Source organism: Pangasianodon hypophthalmus, chromosome 19 (assembly GCF_027358585.1).
Source record: "Pangasianodon hypophthalmus isolate fPanHyp1 chromosome 19, fPanHyp1.pri, whole genome shotgun sequence".
NCBI classification, from domain to species: Eukaryota; Metazoa; Chordata; class Actinopteri; order Siluriformes; family Pangasiidae; genus Pangasianodon; species Pangasianodon hypophthalmus.
The window spans coordinates 6845129-6865381 of NC_069728.1; the positions used below are offsets into that span (position 1 = coordinate 6845129).

The 20253-nt window shown below is 40.3% G+C and overlaps 1 protein-coding gene across 1 annotated transcript in view; it reads left to right on the forward strand.

The window, feature by feature from the left end:
* The first annotated feature begins 3017 nt into the window (after positions 1-3017).
* Positions 3018-20253, forward strand: part of cdh2 (cadherin 2, type 1, N-cadherin (neuronal)) — a 43816-nt gene continuing 26580 nt past the window's right edge. Inside the window, exons 1-2 of the mRNA XM_026944591.3 lie at positions 3018-3259; positions 6962-7070. Coding sequence (XP_026800392.3) covers positions 3212-3259; positions 6962-7070 — 157 coding nt within the window. The 5' untranslated portion in view covers positions 3018-3211. The remainder of the gene's footprint in view (positions 3260-6961; positions 7071-20253) is intronic.

Below are 20253 nucleotides of genomic sequence, written 5' to 3' on the forward strand. Positions count from 1 at the left end.
GTCAGGTTTATCTCCACAACACTATTAGAGATGACTGCAACGCTTTACTGGGTAGCTATTACAGATAGATAGATTCTTTATTGTCATTGCACAGGGTACAACGAAACTGAGTGTCCCTCCTAATGGTGCATAAGAATAAATATTTATACATTTATACATTTTAAATATAACAATAGAAATTAAAATTAAAATAAAACTAAGGTATTGCACATTATAGTATTGCACATTCGTTTGTTGAATTGCTATTTTGTCTTATGTACAAATTATTATAACTGAAATGACTAATTATTGCAATATTCGAGCAGCATCTCTGTTGAACTAAATTATCTATTGCCCTGTTCATGGCTTCTAGTATTTAACAGTGTAAAGCTGAACACGTCTTCTAAAGCTGGAGTGGAAAGAGGTGGTGCTTCATCTCAAGAGTATCTTTAAAGCATCTATTAAGGCAATGTGATTTCAATATGTGACCACGTGAAGACACCACTCTCTGTCTCTTTCTCTCTGTCTCACTCACTCTCAGCCAATGATTCATTCAGACACACCAAGTGGCTCTGTGGACTGTGTGTAACTGTGTGTCTATATGTGTTTTATGCGCATGTGCAGCTATGTGTTGTGTGTCACGCATATGTGTTGTGTGTGTGTGTGTGTGTGTGTTTGTATTGGCTGGCCGTTAATGATGAGCAGATGGTGGGAGCAAGTCGATGACCGGACATACTCTCAGAGCACGTGGGGGACATCTGCTGCATAGAAACACATGCATGACAGTCGTGGTCACTTCTCAAGCAATGTCTGCTTTCTCTTCTTGTCCTTCACTGACATGTTACTGCACAAAATAACCCAACCTTCTGTCACTACTATTAATTTACACAGCAGAAACACTACAGCCTATTCTATAATAGAAATGATAAGTCATCTTGTCCGCAAAAAATTAACCTGTGTTGTTTAGTTCTATGTTTTGTGGTAATTGAGAATGTTTCTACAGAGCATGTTTTTCCTGTCAGTATGCTTTAAAGCAGTGTTTTTCAAACTAGGGTCCAGGGGACTGGAAAGAATAGTCAAGCAGTTTGTGTTTTGATTCTTCATGTTTTTAATGATGCTGCATGATTGAAGATCATGATCGACAAATATTAGAATCATTAGTATTTTTGTATAGACATAAGCCTAATTGGCCACTTCAATAGATTTTTTAATCCAAACGTCAATAATTTAAAAACATTTTAACACAGCATAACTGCTTTGGGTTATCTGGGTGGCAAGCATAGAAATACAAAACAGTAATTACTCGGTCAAATAAACATGATTTTCAAATAGTTGTATTAAGTTCATCAAATAAATCTGTGCTCTGATCATAAGAGGGTCCATAGAAGTTTTTTCTTTTTTTTTTACACTGAAGATGTCTATGTTTGGAGTTCTCCCTGATTAGTGGGCATTATATGGCAGTTGGGTGAGGTTAAAGAAAGATTTTTTTTGTTGGGTATATTCAAAAATAAATGTTAGTGTACTGAATATTACATCACAATAATACTCCTGGATGCTGAGAGTTAAACTGAACTGAAAAGTGACACATTTCAGCAAGTTATAAACAAGCCCTTGTCAGCATGTTATAAACATGCCCTTGTCAACGTCTTCTCACGACCTAGAAGTGTGTGGGCTTTCACCTACATAAAGTGCGATTCAATCACAACACACTTGCATCTAGTAACAATAACAATGTAAACATGCTTTCAATGGTGACTTCTTGTAAACAGTGTACACTTCAATGTGTAACTATATTATCACCCACATCACTTCCAGCTTTCATCCACAAAAATGTTAACACTGATAACACTGATATCATGGAAATGTGATTAAAATAAGGGGTATAATTTATCAATCATTTTCTAAAGTTGTATGTAAATGTTTTTGCAGGCAAAACCAAAAAAAAATCTTGTCATATTTACAAAAGCACAGTATCACTGATTTTCTCTGATACTCTCATGTGCATATAGATTAAGTGCCAATCAGCTAATGTACAAAGCATATTTACAGCACAGTTGATTTACACTTAGTGACACCTGCCATACTCCAAAAAAGGCAAAGCTCACAGAGAGCTGTAAATGAAAAAATGACAACAGTGAAAGAGTATAAAATTTCAGAAACTCATGATCACAGGTTACGCCCCCTGGTCCTGGAGTACCCCCTGTCCTGTACATTTTTGTGTTTTCCCTGCTCTGACACACCCAGAGAAATCCAATCCTTCCTCTGAACCTCTAGCACTGCTCAGTTACACCACCACCTCTCAGCGTACAAGGAAGGCATGCATCAAAGTTCTTCTCTGTTCTGGCACCTAGGTGGTAGGATGAATTTCCCCTAGCTGTCCAAAAAAGCCAGAGTCACTGTCTGTCTTCAGATGACAACTAAAGATGTACCTCTTGCACTTTGTTATTTGAAGAAAAAAAAAAATCCCATATTATACTAATCTCCCCAAAAGGGTTTTTAGACTGATAGCTCTCATATACCTTACAGCACAGTGAAAATCTTTTCTTGGCATATCCGAGCTTGTTAGGAAGTTGGGGTCTATGATATGGCACCCCTGGAGCAGAGAGGGTTGGGCCCATGAGCAAAGCCCTTAACCCTATTTGTCTTACCCATCATACTAGAAAAAGATGCCATTATTTGCCACATATACATTACAGTGAAATTCTTTTCTTCGCATATCCCAGCTTGTTAGGAAACAGGGGTCGGAGCCATGATACGGCACCCTTGGAGCAGAGAGTGTTAAGGTCCTCGCTCAAGGGCCCTACAATGGCAGCTTGGCAGTGCTGGGGCTTGAACCCTTGACCTTCTGGAGTAACCCAGAGCCTTAACCGTTAAGCCACCACTTTCCAACATCCTGTCGCTCAGCAGAGAAACTTCCAGAGCGTGATTAAGGGGGTGAGTCCTGGAGGACACAGTGCAGAGTGGATCGTGAGTGTGTATGATTTGCAGCCGCTAGGTGGAGACACTGAGAGAGAGTGGAGCAGGAGAGCAGGGGAGCAGGCGGAGCGGCAGCGGCAAGACAACGAGCACTAGCACAAGCGCAGAGAACACACACACACACACACGCACACTCACGCGCACAGAGCACCGAACGGATCACGCTGTCGCTTCATGCCGCCTACACTGCAGCTGCTGGACCAAACGCTATAAGCATCTACACAGCAAACGGGGGAGAAATTAGAGCAATCGCACCATGTTCCGTAGCGGAGGTGTGGTGCTGACGCTCGTCGCTGCTTTGCAGGTAAATTATTTGCAATGTTCGCATGCATGTTGTGCGCGCGCTGGAGGCTGTGACGGTCGGTTCACGATGCTCTAGCAGCCTCTTTGTGTTTGTGTGTTTTTCCCTACTTGTTTTCAGCTCCAGCGTGCTGCTTGAAGTCGACCTTACAGCTTTAGAGGGTTGAGTATGCAGATAGGGCGCAGCTCCTGTGGTCGTGCATTGCTATAGCGGATTTCTCTCATGCAAGAAGAGATGCCCGGGTTGTGGACTATGGCGCATGCAGTTAATATGCTAAACATATAGGGCAAAGCTGTTATATGATGCAGGTTGGTGCTTTGCAGTTTGCCTGCTAGTGTAGTAGTTCATTTCACCTCGACTGTGCTCTGTAGTGCTATAACACTCCTGGAGTAATGCTGCCCGTGCTAACGACTCTGTGTGGGAATGAGAAGGGAAGCATCTATGTTTCCTCCTGGATGTGAAAGTTTTGCACTGGTTTACTGTTGTGCTTGTTATGAACAATGACACCATGAAGGTTTCAATAAGCATGTAATGAAGAGCTCGTTGAAGTCCCCGCAGGGCGTTAATGCTGTTCCCTGAATGGGCTCCATGCTGAGACCCGCTCAGTCCTGCAAATGGGATTTCTCGGCTGGGTATTGAATTTGTTATTTAGTTATTTACTGTCCGGATATTCAGGATAAACAGTGGTTATGTGCATAATATGACAGAGTACTCCACTTTGACATGTGGTGAAGCTATCCATCAGTGTCCAGCATCAGTACTGAGATGCACCAGCACTGTCCTAAAGCAACAGTCCTGAGGGATTATTTTTAAAAATCTGTTTTTTTTAGATTAGAAGAGGTGCATTATTCTTTTAATGTACAAATAATAAATAATACTAATAATGCACGAAAATCTCTTTGCTGAACTCATAAAGAAAAAGATAGTTTTTTAGGTTGTGATGGTTTTTGTGATCTTTTCTTTTAATATTCATTATATTTATTATATGTTTGTATAATTGGCGTATTTGTATTTGCTTGTCTTTGTATGTCGTGTATTCTACAATAAATGTTGCTATAAATTACCCCCAAGGGGGACAATAAAAGGTTAAGTAAGTAAGTTAGATAAGAAAAGGTACATAATTCCTTTAATAATACGAGTAGCATCCTAAAGCGTTCTTCTGTTTGCTCCATCAAGGATCCCTTAAAGGTTCTTCGAGGGTTTCCCTTCAGAAAATGTTCCAAGCACAATCCCTTTAGAAAGCTAAAGCTGTTGACTGTGCAAAGAACCCGCTCAGAACACATTTTCCCCCTCAAAGTGTTAGTAGTTATATCTTGTCAGTGGTTTTGTATGTACAATATACAGATGTTGAAATATTGTGTTGTTCTATGTGTGCTTGTCTTCTCCTGTGTAAATGTGTATATTTAAAGGCTCCATGCCTGTTTAAATCCTGCTGATAGGGACCTAGGGTGGGGGTCTGTTACCCACCATGCAGCCTGGCTCCAGGTTGGGACTCTGGAGGTCACGCCTAAAAGGTCTTGATTAAGGGGAGATGTGATTAAAGGAGCATGCGCTGATGCCGCGCTGTGCTCCTATATCGCGCCTCTTCTGCTTCCTCCTTTTGTGAATCCTGGTGTCAGCAACATCTTGGCCATTCCTATCCATCTGTATGGATATTTGATATGCACCGACAGCATGGTGCTGTGCAGATGCTGACATCCGATTTCAGTCCAGTGATTCACGGGTGCTAAGTATACACTGGAGAACAAAAACCTCACACCAGCACAATCTGACCACCAGCACGTTTCTATGGAAATCGGCGCAAAGTGTCTTATCAGGCATTGTGTGCGAAAGCGAGTAACAGGTCACTCAAGCCCCCTTTGAGGTAACAAGTAATTAACATGTTTGGCGAATCAGCCGTCTCATTAACAAACAAGGCAGCCGTCTCCTCTCCTCCTCTGATCTCACTCCAAAACAAAGAGGCCAGTTCACAGTGGACATCAGGAACCAAATACTGCCTGCCTTTGATCTTTAAATTCACCCTTCAAGAGCCAAAATAGACGTTTACTCACACTGGGGTACAGAGGATATGTCGTACAGCATCTGAACTAGATCTTCAGTGTGGCTTTGGTAGTTTATGTTGCTGCGTAAAGTGAAGAGAAGCTTCGGCTGTTAGTCCTGGGTTGAGCGTTGCTTTGTGTTGCTTTGTCTTGGGCTAGGCGTGTACCGATATCAAATTTTCATATAGTAATTGCCTAATCTTTTATCACAGTTTCTAACAATGTCACAATGTTGTATTTAAAAGGAAGATTACACATTTACCACAACCTGGTTGATCAGGCAGCAATTAAACTGACAAAGAGGCTCAGCGGGCATTTATCACACAAAGGCTGCCCAAAATACTGTCTACCTAGGCAGCCTAATCCACGCTGCTTAGCAGCAGTAGTGACTGTATTTTAATTAAAAAAAAAAATACTTGATGATGCGGTATAGCATAACAGATAATGACACATTCCAGTTATGTGCAATGCTTATAGGACTTAGGAGAGGACTTACAAAGCTCGAGTGTGTGTGCACCAAGTGTGCCTCCAGACCTGGCTTGTAAAGCCGGACCATGTGTTGGACAGTCAGCCCCGCTTGGCAACGTCTCGCCCTCATGACCTCATCAGTCTAATTACACCCCACTCCAAAACAACAGATGCTTCAGTGCCATTGGGGGGTAAAGAAAGAGCAGTGGAGGTGGGGGAGGAAGAGAGAGGAAAAGAGAAGAGAGCGCATGGCAAGCCCTCAGGGAATACGACACTCATGAGATATACTGAATAATTTAGCAGACAGAAGAGAAGAAGGTTATTAATGTTTTTTCACCTGCAGCCACTAAATCAATTGATCGATGCCCAGTGGCACTGCACAATGAAATATACCCAGTCTGCCAAGAGGTCATCATGAGCAGAACTGAGTTGCACTTTGCTGTGATATAGGTCAGTTCAACCGCATTTTTTTTTATAGAGCTAGACTGACCATCGATCAGTGGAAATCATCAGACTGTTCTACTGGGGCTGTCGAAATGTTCAGAGTTTAATCATAATCATTTCATAATTCTTTTTTTGAAAGCTATAATCTACATCAGAATGTTTAAAACCACGTTATACTTCTAATATATTGACATGCTGTTCAATATGACCTTTGTTTGAAATAAGGAAAGAGCTCTGAATAACAGTGTGTCAAATATATATTTTTAAATATATACCTTGTTTGATTTAAAACATATTTTATATGTGATATCTCATGTAAGTTTTTAACAATTTCCAGCAGGCACTTGAGTGAGTTGCTTTTTTTCTGTGTCTGAAAATGAAATGGTGTTTCATTAGGCCCATGGTGCACTATGTAGTGACTGTATATAGTGAAGAGGAAACCTGAGTAGCATACAAGACATAAAATCAAGCTATATATCAGAACTACAAAAAAAAAATACAAGAAAATTTTATGAGTATATGAATAACCCGCAATCTGAATTATTCAAGTTGCTGGTAAAATGATATTGACTTGGGTTTCTCTTTGCAACAGGGTTTGGTGCCTGGGTAAATATGTTTTGATATAAACGCATAGGTCAGCACGACTGCTAATGATCGTTCTGTCTCTGGTGGCTCTCGCCATATTGTTGTGTCTAGTGTTCATTAAGTATGTAGTTAATGATTACTAAGCGAAGTGATTTGGTTGTTCTGGCAGGTGGTTTTGCAGGCTGCGGGGACCATGCCATGCCAGCCAGCCTTCACTCAGCAAGAGTACAGCATTGTCGTCAATGACATCATTACCGAGGGACAGGCCCTGCTTAAAGGTGAGTGAGGAAGTCCTTTGTAATCTGTGTCTTCAATTCTTGTAGCATTTGCTGCTTGATGTTACAGATGGTTGAAGCAGCTGTGGTGGATTGCAGCAGGATTCTCTCTCTAGCTTTCTTTCTGCTTCCCTTTCATCGGCTGATGAGAAAATAGTGTGTGGTTGTGTGTCAGAGTCGGGTGGGGGAAGGTGCCCAGTTTGTGTGCCTGTGTTTGTGTGTTTATGTGAAGGCAGAGAAGGGGGAGGGCTGTGTTTAACCAGTGGGGTGTTTATAGGCTAGAGCACCCGTGTGTGTGTGTGTGTGTGTGTGCGTTTGTGTGTGAAGTAAGAGTGATGATTTTACTTTGGAAGAAATGTGAGTTTGTTGCGAGCGTGAGATATTTGCGGTTTAATATCAAATTGCTTGGTTTGCACACACGGCTGGAATATCCACTGATCAATAGCATTGATTACACACCCTTCCGAGGAGGCTGTCAATAGCACAAAGCCTACTCACCCATACTCATATGGTCATTTAATCTGAGTTCAAAGATCCACAGGCGCTGACTTCAGCAGGGAGGAAATGCGAATGTGTATATATATGGCACTTAGGAATTACCCATGATGCTTTTTGTTTAGGGCTTGATTTGGAGGGGGGTGCTGTTCCACAGCTAACAAAATGACAAAACCATTCCTGTTGTCAAATTTCTATCATCCCTTTCTTTCTCGTTTTGAATTGTTGTTTGACATTTCTCGTTTTGAATTGTTGTTTGACATCACTTAAGATGTCCTTTATCGATAAAGATCACTCGACAAAAATCATCATGTTGACTGTCCTTAAAAGAAGTTAAAAAAAAAAAAAAAAAAGATAGCTAGCGCTAATGAGTAAAAACATGACCAGAGATAAACCAGATAAAGATAACAATCTTCTTTGAGTGTTTAATTTTAATTAATCTGGAATATTTGTATATTTCATTTTCCTGTGTGCATTAAATAGGCTTTTACGCTATTAGGTTAGGTAGCTAACTCACAGGTTCATGTGTTTTTTTCTGCATGGCAAAACTTTTGACACCTTTTAAGGTGAGATAAGTTTGCCTTTCTTACTATGAGATGAGTGTTAGGGCATTTACAGATCAATTTAAGTTTTTTTGTTTGTTTGTTTTGAATGGGGGAAACTTGCTAGCTAAGTTAATCCTGAGGTAAAACATAAATATAATTCTCCTCAATGTCTCCATTGTTTAATTCACAGTCTACCCTGAAAATGTTGACTGTGAAGGTCACATTTACTCCCAGTGAATAGTGTGTTAGTAACTGAAAGTCCACATACACCAGACCTTCAGAGCTCGCATTAGTGATGCACTTTTCTTTGGTAATATAGATAAACCTGTGTGAACAGCGGATTTCTATACCCATTCAACACTTATATGTATTTCTTTCTATAAGATTTTGTCTGTATCTTTTTGAAATACAAAGACACATTTGCAAGTTGTTATCCTGTCTTTACTTTTGATGTGTGGGAACTCACAGCTCCCACACATACACACACACACACACACACCCTGGCTTGCACCTACACTGACCAAGAGCAGTTAAAACAGAGAGACAACCATGGCTTTAGATTTCACACTGGGAGTCAACATTTCACAGCCTGTGGGGAAGTTTCGAGTTTTTTTCCAGTAACTCATTTTACATGTGAATGGGTGTGTGTGTCCAGTAAAACTGCCCCACACTTACAAAGAAGAGCCAGCTGATATCCATGTTGACTCACAGATCTGCTTCCTGTGTTCTTTCAAGTTGAAAGATGGAGCACCATGACATTCACACGCACAAACACACACACACAGTGACTAAAACCTGTCCTTTACTGCAATCTAATCCCTTTTCTCTGGACTCCTCTGTTGGGTCTCTGTTAATACCTTTACTAACAGTATCTTTTGCTAATGCAAGCGTGAAAACTTCATCCTTTTCATTCATCTCTCTTTCTTGGCCAGTGTGTGTGCCTCAGGAGGTTTGACCCCTGTATGCGGATTAGTGGGAGTCTCTTGTCTAACATGAGGAGGATGTTTTGTTTCAGTAACACTCATTCATCACCTCCTTTTTAAAGCAAATGACTCAGGGATGAATACTTTCACCATTCCCCCCTTTCTTTCCTTTTCAGCTGAAGAGTATACAGTTAGAGGTGTCTCGCTGACTACACTCGGTGATCCACACTGATAAAATGCGCTTACGAAGCAGCACTACACTGTGAGATAGGATGCAGACACGCGAACTTCCTATGACTCTCCTGTTTCATCCTTATTCATGTTCCCCCTTCCTCTGTATTTTTCCACTGACACAGGTCACTCAGTAACTTCATTTTAATACAGTAACTAGTAGCTGATTCAATGTTGTGTATGTGTTTTTTAATGCAGCACTCCACTTTGTTAGCAACACCCGAATATCCTGATCCATAGGTAGCATCATGAAAATTGTGTCTTCAAGTATAGGTCTGCCATATTACACACCTCTGCATCACTTTTTTTCTTTTTTTCCTTTCTTGTTTCTAAACCTGTCTTTCAAAGAGTTGCAGCCTGAGAATTATGAGACTATTTTAACCTCTATGTTTGTCATTTGCTTTGATATTCTTTGTCTTCTTTTTTCTTCATGTTTTGAGCACTGAATACAAATACCATATTCCCTTGTAACTTTTCTATGTTATCTTTTTTTTGTCTTGGAGAAAGATAACACAGAAAAACCTCACTTTGTCCTGATAGATGAGAGAGCGTGATCACAAGGAGATGTGGAGTTTGTGAGGTGATTATGTTACTGATCAGAACCCACAAACACAGACAAATATATACACAGAGAACTGCTCCAAAGGTGTGTGTTTGATCATTTCTGATGAAAGGACATGAGAGAACCTTGAGCTTCAAGCTTTTTGTGTTTCAAACCTTACACAAAACCAAGTGAATCTTGGAGAGAGAGACAGAGGGAGCCAGACAGATAAAGAAACAGAATGCCATTTTTGGCCTGGGACATGGAGACTTTCTTGCAATAAGTTTATCCAATCAGAGTGCAGCAGTGAGGTCATCAGCATGCGGGTCAGTGCTTCTCTATGGGCTGACTGAACTGGAATTAAATGAAGAACAGACAGTGTGTGTGTGTGTGTGTGTGTGTGTGTGTGTGTGAAAGGGTATTTTTGGGAACTTGCTTTTGTGATGTCTGGTTTTTAAATGGTAATATGAACTCTTAAGTCCAGCCCCTAATTAACAGGTTTTGACTGAATGAATAAATGGGCAATTGTCCTTGAAGTTCATATGATAGTGCACAGCTGATTATTTCTTTTCGATATAGTTGATATATTTAGTCACTCCAATACTTTGTATGATAAAAACCTTTACTGGATTAAATGATTATTCTACCACAGCAGATAAGATCCATTCACATGAATTAAAAATTAAACTATTAAAATGTAATAAAATACATGAGTGAATTGAAAGTCAATTTGCTTATTGTACATTTAAGAACAAAGTGTCATGTATGAAAAAATGCATCTCATCTCAGTGTATTTTGATAGCTGATGCCATCGTTTTATATCTAATGATATGACGCCACAGAAGACCTTTAAACAATGGAATGGAATGGAAAACAACAATGCTCAAAATACATGTTGAGGCAGGCATCTATGTGAAAGTAAATCCCATTGCTTTAAAATGTATAATGGTAACTTACATAAGATGATGTAAGTTTTATTGATGGATCATTATCTAAGGTAACTCGCTAGCTACATAAGCTAGCCAAACTTTAGTTAGTTATGTTAGCTTGCTAGATTACACTGTGTAGCCAAGTTCATTTAAGGAACTAAGGTGGCTCAGGCATATTGGAGAGAAAAAACTCAATGACAAAGTCATTCTTAATTTAGAAACTTTTAAGAAACAACAGGTTACTGTATAATTTGTACAAGAATGGAAGACCTGAATTTTTATTTTCAAAAAATAGGAACACGGGTGTCAATCCCAAGGCCCAGACCCTCTGTCTTGTTTCATTTGGCCCATGCAAACTTGCAAAATTACTGAAATAGCCCATAGTACCTACTGCTCAGCATTTCCACACTACACAAGTAACATCTAGAATTCACACCAGACCTGTAACGAAGCGACTGAAGGCATTCCTTACACACCACTGCACAGCGTATGTGGGTTCACATCTCATAAGGATGGAATGCTGGCTAAAATCAACACCTATCTGCTTCATTTGATGCAAATCAGACTTGCGTCTAAAACTCATCAAGCACTGGCCTTTAGTGTGGTTCAGTGATATGTTGAAAAAAAGATGATAGTGAGAAGAGAGATGGGAGACAAAGGACATGTATGTTTTTAGCAGAGATAATCCTATGTGAGTTCTTCTTAAATCTCTTTATTAATATTACATTTACAGATATACATGTTAGATATTTGGAAAACAGCTTTTGAGCTGCTGGTGCAGTGTGTCCAGCAGTGTACTACTTCCAGTTATCTTACCAGTTAACATTTCCATCGTGTTAGAGCTCAACTTTACAGTATATAAATTGTTCTATAAATGTTATTTACTTGTATGAATCTAAGTATTAGGATAATCAGATGTTCCAGATGTTGCTTCATTTCTATCACTGTGTGTGTGCAGTGTGTGTGTGCATGATTGGCTGAGTAGAGCTACTGTGTGTGGCAAAAAGCACGCACATTGTTCATACATCAGATCACTGGTGGCTCTATCTGAACAGAGCAGGCAGACGAGCTCATGCACTCATCCCCTTAATTACTGAATTATTGAATCGCAGCAGTCATGAATAATTAAGAGTTTTGTGGAAAGGACGCCTGTATTAAACTAGGATAAAGAAGCTGAAACAGCAAAGCAGTAAGCGAGAACCTTTACTCTGGCGTCTTCACACCAGGGTTCAGAAACCAAATTAAAAATGTAAAAAAAAAAAAAATTCACTCTGAATAGAACCAGTATTTTAACATTTCCAATCTTGTGTTCCAGACCCAGCATAATATTCCTAGACTGGTTAGAAGAAATTAAAAAACTGTTTAATTGAATTCCTTTTACATAGGCTGTATGTAGTGCTAATATAATAAAATGGTAAATTTGGAAAGCTATTAGACCTGGCAGCTGTGTATGCCTTAAGGCTATTCACATGGAATGTGGAATTTTACTGTTCGTGCTCCATCTAGCTATGAAATAGCCCAGTATAATTTACCACAGGTTGTTGTTATCACAGGAAGTCCAAATGCAGTGTTTAAAGTTGCCAACAGAGCCAGCAGATTCCAAAATCCCTAAACAGTTAAGAATGATTACGGGTTGCATTTTTGATCGGAGCCAAATACCATTTGCTTCCTGTTTTCATTTTCGAACTGGTTCGGAGCTCAGCTTCACACTGCTAAATCTCACACATGCACACACACACACACACACACACTAGCAAGCAAACATTTACACACATTGATGTAGTGATCGATGCTTCCAGGGTCTTTGTTTTGCTAGATCGATGTAAGGTAATGAAGTCCATGTGTCAGAGAGAGAGAGAGACAGAGAGAGAAAGAGAGAAAACCAATGATATAATTATGGATGAAATATATAGGAGAATTTGCAGTATTTTAAAAACATCAACTTGAGTAGGTATTGGCAGGTACATCATGATGGACAATACAATGCAATAGGTGCAAGAACACTAAAAAAAAAACTATCAGATGAAATCAGGAATTAGAGATAATGCAAATCATTCATGTCTAGTGATTGATCAGCTTATTGAGCAACATAAAGGTTAATCATAGCCATAATGTAATTTCAACTGTGATGGCAGCAAACAATAGGAAAAGCTAATTTAATATTGGTATTGTACTATGTCTAGTATGTCAATACACACACTGTTGACTTATATGCATCGCCAAAATTGCGTTTTGTACATATGCCTAATTCTAATATGTACAGTTTTTTATCAAAGATGAAATTCATATTATTTATTTTATTTTATACTCTTTATACTATTTTATATCTAAATACATACTTAAATTCAATACCACCGTTATGGCAGATTGGAAGATTTGTTGGAAATGAGCATAAACCTGACAGCGATTCCTCTCCCCTTCAACATTTCTCCATCGGCTAGGAAACATTTGCAAACTGTCAAAGCTAAGGCACCTTGAACAGCCCAAAAATAATCGTCTGCCCAAAAATCCTTATTCTCACCTTAACTGTGTCTGTGTGTGTCACATTTTATTCAGATGTCATGGTCTTGTCAGTCATAGCAAAAGGCCCTGTCTGACCCAGGCTAAGAGCTGTGTAGACTCGGCAGAGTTCCGGCCTCATGGCTGTTTGAGTTGATCTACAGCAGACAGTGCCACGAGCTAGCTCATGTTTTGAACACAAGAAGTATAGCGTGTGTGTAAAGGTGCAGCAGGTCTAAGCCCTAACTAACATCGCTCATCTATGAGCTCCAGCAGGTTCTCATTCTAAGCTGAGCTGATGGTGTAGCGTTAAATTTGGAATTTGGAAAAGTTTGTAGTTGGATGTGGTTGACTTTAGCTACAGGATATGTTTTTCTTTTTTAGATAAGTGCTTTGCTCAAGATCAAACGGCAAAGCTGTGTTTGCACTTAGTACCGAATTGTATTAGACTTGAACAAAGCTGTGAGAGCTGGCACTTATGGATGCTTTTAGACGCAGGGCTGCTGAGGTTCTGGCATTTCTACAGAGGAGACGGGGAGACTGACCCAGTAATGCACCATACAAACAAAAGTCTAACTCTCTCTTTCTCTTTCTCTCTCTCTCTCTCTCTCTCTTTATCCCCCCTTCATAAGCCTCTTTTGAGTGTTAAAGGATTATTACAGGATGCCCTGTTGTCATGGATTCTGTTCTTTCAAGCTTATTGTTAGAGGTCACACTGATTTCTCCTCTTATTTTTAGTGTATATTTCTGAGAGAGTGAATGAAGTTTGTCTGTAAACTATATTTCTGATGCTCTGTTTTTTATGTTTACAAACAGACATTAATATTTTGTAATACATTTGTAATAAACCTTCTTTTCCACATTAACTGATGAAACTCCCAGGACCTGTTAGCGAGTACACATTTCTGACTCTCATAACTACATGCTTTTCCTGTTGGTCTTTCCATATTCACAGAATAAGTCATAGTAGTTATAAGATAATACATGTTAATAAGCTGTGACTTGAAGGGGTTAGATACTTTATTTTTTTTTAATATAAATATTTCTAAACTAAGAGGTCTTAGTTTATGCTTAGGTCTCTATTGTTTTGTACATGAAATTCATACGGTGCCTTGTTTTGCAAAATACAATATTGTAATATATAAAATACACTGTAGCTTATGATTTGAAGATGTATGATATTTCTGGTTAAATTTAAGGAGTTAGTGAACAAAAGTGAACTGGGAAATGTTTGTGCAATGACGTTCTTAAAAACAAAGTATTTGATGGAACATTTGTTATTTTCTTATTTAATTGCCAAGAGTGGGTAAACTGTAAATGAAAATAAAACATAATTGACAGGGAAGTGTATGTATAAAATATTACTTTACAAATAATACTTGCATGCAGCGTTGCTAATAACCCTAGCTTGAATTGAGCACAGGAGAGCGTTTGACAGAGAAAGATGCAGTGAATGTTGGACGGTTAGCCAGCACCATGGGTAAATATTTCTGCACTGCTTGCACTTTTGAAATAACACACACCCTCACAAGGCCTCCCCTTAAATTCATTTGTATGTGATTGCCCTGGTTTCCAGAGTATGATGGATCACTGCTTAGTTTGCCGGACTGTGCTGTATGTACTGTAGCCATCCGAAAGAGAGAGAGAGAGGGGGAGAGGGAGAGGGAGAGAGAGATGGGTGTGGTAAGTTGGCTTATTAAGCCAAGGAGTATTTAATGGCTGTTGAGCAGCCATAAACAAATATTATGAAGTAATTTCAACCATAATTAATGTAGTAATAGCATTTAATTACAGGAAACTCATATGCCTGCTTTGTGTGTCTAGTTGTGTTCTTATCATCGCCTAAACTACAAAGGGGGCTATCCCATCTCTCTCTCTCTCTCTCTCTCTCTCTCTCTCTCTCTCTCCCATCTCTCTATTCTTGCTGAATGAAGGCGTTTTGTGTTTGCCCTCGCTGGTACTGAACACGGCGACCGTTGGAAAAGAGAGCCCGCGGTCAGAAAGCAAACTCATGCATAGAGTACACACTCGAATGGTTGTCTGCAGAGCCCAGGCACCCAGAGGTCAGACTTTCGGTTGTGTGTGTGTGTGTGTGTGTGTGTGTGTGTGTGTGTGTGTGTGTGTAAGAATGCGGGGGTGGGTTGCAACAGCAGAGCCTGGTTTCAATCACTGCAGCTGATGGGATTGGGGGGGCGGTGGGGAGGGGTGGGGTAGCTATGGAGACAGATAAAGCAGAGTGTCCTAGACAGCCAGAGAGGGTTAGTGCAGGGGAGGTGAACTCTGAGTCCGAGTCCACAAGCAATGGCAGGAATTCAGTGAGAGAGCAAAGAGAAGAGAAAAGGTAAAGAGAGGACAGAGGAGCGTAACGGCTGGAGGAGAGGAGCGAGGAGTGGGTATTGTGTGTGTAACGTGTGTGCAGTCTGCTATGTTCGTGGCTTATTTTAAGCTCTACCAAATCTCTGAGTGCCCTTTTGTGAAGGCTGCACACTTTCAGCTGTGTGTGTGTGTGTATGAGTGAGGGATTTAGGTTGCTCTCCAGGAGCTCTTTGCTGTTGGAGTATTAGTGTTTATGGTGAACTCTTGAGATGTGTGTATCACTGAAGCAGACCTAAAGAGCACAGTGCTGTTGGTATCTCCCCCAGCAGACACAACACTCCCACCTTCCCCAACCTTAATCTGAGGCTTATTCTGGTTTATGTTCACTTCAGAACAGGCCAACGCATTTAAAAGAGGGGGAAAATTCACTGTGTGAAACATTGGAATGTGCACCTTCACAATATTTGGCCAGTAGTCATGAATAAAAGCTGGAAATTGGCAGGAGATTTGATTCTCCTGCTATGATAAGATGACCATGTTTAGGGAGATACTGTCTGAGACTTGATGCTGCACACTTAATGTAACTATGTTTCAATTCATTTGAGTTTTATTTGGTAGAGCCTTTAACAGTAGACATTGTCACAAAGCAGCTTTACAGAAATCCAGATGTAGAGTTAGATCTCTAATGAGCAAGCCAGAGGTGGTACTGGCAAAGGAAAGATCCATGAAACAATAAGAAGAAATCTTTGTAGGAGCCATCCTCTTATTAGTAACATGGGGTAGTGTGCTTATATAAATTATTATAAATCATTACAGTGTGCACATGTAGAAGAGTAAAGGCAAACAGGGTTCATGTTGAGAATATTGTGAGTAAGAGTCCTGGGATGAGCATTGGACAGTCTTTATGATTACAGCTATAGTTCTTAGAAAGAACAAATCTGGAGTAGATTATCCAGGTGAGATTATCCACTGAAGCAAAGGACATAAACTTCTTAGGCATAAATCTTTAGGATATCCATGTAGGACCATCTATAGCAGCAGAAGATCAGGCAAAAGTGCTTTGTTTTGTAAAATCCAGTAGTTTATAAAGAACAAAGTAGCATTACTTAGCAAGTTGTATAGTTTTGTTGGTTCGAGACATTTTTCCCGTAAGTCCCCACAGTGGAGATGTTCCTTTAGAGTTCGGGGCAGTTGAGTATTTTTTTGCTATGTAGCTTGTAGTGTAGCTAGCTGGAGTTTTCTAGATGTCACTAAAGAATAACCTTTTAGCAAGAAACTTTTGAGCATATGCTACATTCGACCAAAGGTTTTAACTCGTAATTTCCAACCCCTGACTAGGAAAACCCAAAGAAAGTGCCTCCTCAACTTGGGAACTCGGGGTAGCCTCCTCACCTCTGAGTTCAGCAAGTGACGTCAAATCAACATGGCTGCTCACGGCATCAGCAGTTAATAAAAAAAGGAGCACTTCTTAGCTTTAAATGAGTTATGTTGTATATACAAATATTTGCTTTGGATCAATCAACAAACAGACATATTACCTTGTCAAAATTTATAACAATGACTATACAGTTCGCTATTTTGAAGAGAAAAATATACATGACAGTTAGCTGGCTAGCTTGTTCCTAAAAAAAAGACGAACATGGTGGCATGTATGTGTTTTTTCACTTTGTAACTTGAATGCATAGACGTCGAAAATGACGTCATTCTGAGCTCTGGCTTCCCGCTTCTGAGGGAAATGCAGCGTTGGAACTGTTGAGACTGGAGGCAGAGCTAATTTTCAGGATGGAAAAATACAGGAAAAAACCTGAAACCTGCCCAATACATTGCAAAATTGTGAATCACAGTTGTCATTAAAATTATATGATTATTGTAGGTATAGAAACACCTTAATATTACAGTATTATAAACTTTATAAAATTATAATATTACAAACTTTGTTGCAGCCACTAATCGTACCGATGTTGTCATTTACTGTTGAGTAAGTCGGTTTTAGATTCAACACTGCGTTTTGAGTCATGTTTAGGAAATAAACACCACTTTGGGTGGTTGGTTTAATAGAAAGAGCTAATGGTGTAGGAGTAGTAGTAGCAGGAGTAGTTTGGCTCTCACTGTTTGACAATTATCTTGCTAAAATACCTCCTGTGCAGGAGAAGTTTGGATTAACTTAAAACTAAGATGACCTCAGCCTAGTACAATGTAGCCCTGCTGTGCTCGATCTGAGTTCACTTACTCACACACACACGTGTACACGCAATTTTTTTATAGAGCTGCTGTAATGAAGATGCTTTCCGTGGTGTTTAATGAGAGCAGGCGATAGCTTGTGCAGAAGTTAGCGGGTACAGGAGGTGATAATTGGAGTGAGTCATGTGACTGCCGCTGTTAGAGAGCTAAAAACAGCCAGTGGCACGATAGGAGTATGCAGTCACACACACACAGACACACACACACAACACTAGAATGCACAGAGGTGACGTCATCCTAATGGGCCTCACTTGTGCTTCTCTCTCTTCTGTCCTTCCCTCCTTCCCTCTGATATGCCGTCTTTTGTGTCTGTGCTTTGAAGCACTTTACTGGTGTATGCTTTCACACTCTTCCATTGCTGAAAGCAAACCTGCTGCCCTCTTCTTTGTTTTCTGCCCGTAACTCATCCTCCTCCCTCCTTCCGTCTCGCTCTACCTCTCTCCAGCACCCTCGGTGCTTTCTTTCACACAAGCAATACCTTCCTCAGCTCATATAACCCAGTCTCACCTTAACATTTAGGTTAATGGATTTAGTATTAAGGTGCAGCGTTGTTTGAAACATTTTTGTTTGTATAAGTAAACTGAAAGAATGTTTCTTGTGTTAGCAAAGAGGTCGGAGGTCATGCTTCCTTTGAGCCAGATTTATTGGGCCCATATTGATGTCCTTGGGCGTTGCTGATCGATTTGACACAGCTGACTTTTGCGCTGTGAGATTGGGGGAAGTGCACTTTGTGTGTGTGTGTGTGTGTGTATGTGTGTGTGTGAATGAGAGGCCCAGCCAGGGTTGCCAAGTCTGCGTCACAAAAGAAGCAGCCCAGTACCAAACCTCAAAATCTGCCTCCCTGAAACTTCATGACGAATTGCAGAGTAACATCATAACACTTAAATGAAGCAGTATTACAAACAGACAATTTTTATTTTATGTAATGTCATAACTAAAAAATATTTAATTTAAAAATTTTCATACATTTGTACTTTATGTGATTTACCCTAGTTACAGTACATTACTTCTGCTGATAGATCCGCTAATTGTACTTTAAACCACTGAAAGCACAATAGCTGCATGTGTAATAGTCTACGCACTGACTCCATTTTTTTAAAACAATTTGACTTATACAAATTTATGCAAAATGCCCTTGGGAAAAAAAATCTGTGCCGGTAGTTCAGGAGTAGCTTCTACAGGAAAACTGTAGACAGCACCCGGCCCTCCTCTTCTCTAACCACACCCTCCCCCACCCGAGGAAGCCATAGCGACTCGTAGGTTGTCAGGGGCGACCGGTGTAGAAGCTAGGCAACCTGGCCTACTTTGGCGATCTGGGATTGTGGGGAAAGAAGCTGAGCGTATTGTTGTGTAGTTAATGTGCACAAAGGCAGTGCTGTTCCACAGATCTGATTCACGCACACGTCCACTCGGAGTGCAGAGCACACACTTTTGTGTGTACGCGCAACAGAGGAGCACATTGTGTGTCCGTGTAACCCGCGCGCTCGGCTGCACTTTGCACAATCTTGTTTGGTTGCCGCTTTGAGTGCGGTGATGTGAATATAAGCCATGGTTCATTGTAGATTGGAAATACTGAACTCTCTCTCTCTCTCTCTTTTCTTAATTTTCTCTCTTAATTTTTCCTGTATGTATTTTCCGTCTAGTGTGTGTTTCAGCTGTCAGCATTCACACACTCTCTCTCTCTCTCTCACACACACACACACACACACACACACACACAAAGACACACACACACACATGAGCAGTAAACATTCACTCTCTGAAATTACTACTGGTACATTCTGCAAAGCTCCAACCAAATAGTGTATGCAACTTTCCTCTCTAGATTTGCCTACCCACACACCCTTTCTCTCTCTTTTACACACACACACACACACACACACACACACACACTCCTATACCGCTGTAGGCAGGAGTAACTGGGTCAGGCTCTGCACAAATCTCATTACCCGTCAACGTGCCACCCTAATGCACCATGGGTACTGTAGTGGTGACCCAATACTTCAGACTAGACCTCAGGCAGAAGTGTAGATTTCTAACTGAGTTAAACTAAAGAAAGGTTCACCCGAGCACTCAGTACCTCTCTCTGTTTAATGTTAATGCCTGGTGTTGGGTTCCTCTCTAAGGAGGGGCCTTCGATGGTGTAAGCTGTCCCGCTTTGCTCATTTCGCGGAGGTGTGAGGATGTTGCTCTCTGAGCTGTACTGTATGCTGTATGTATCCTTGTCCGATTAGCAGGTGTCATCTTTCACTTGACTGCATTAAATTGCTGTCACACCTGAGAACCTGCACTCCTTCCTGAGGTTTTTTAACACACACACACACACACACACACGCACACACACTCTTGTTTTTCTGTGTTTGTGAGGACCTTCGATAGACAAAATCACTGATAATTATTTCAATGCTACACCTACCTCTAAATCTAACCTAAACCTCAACAAACAAAATGAAATATTTTGTCTTT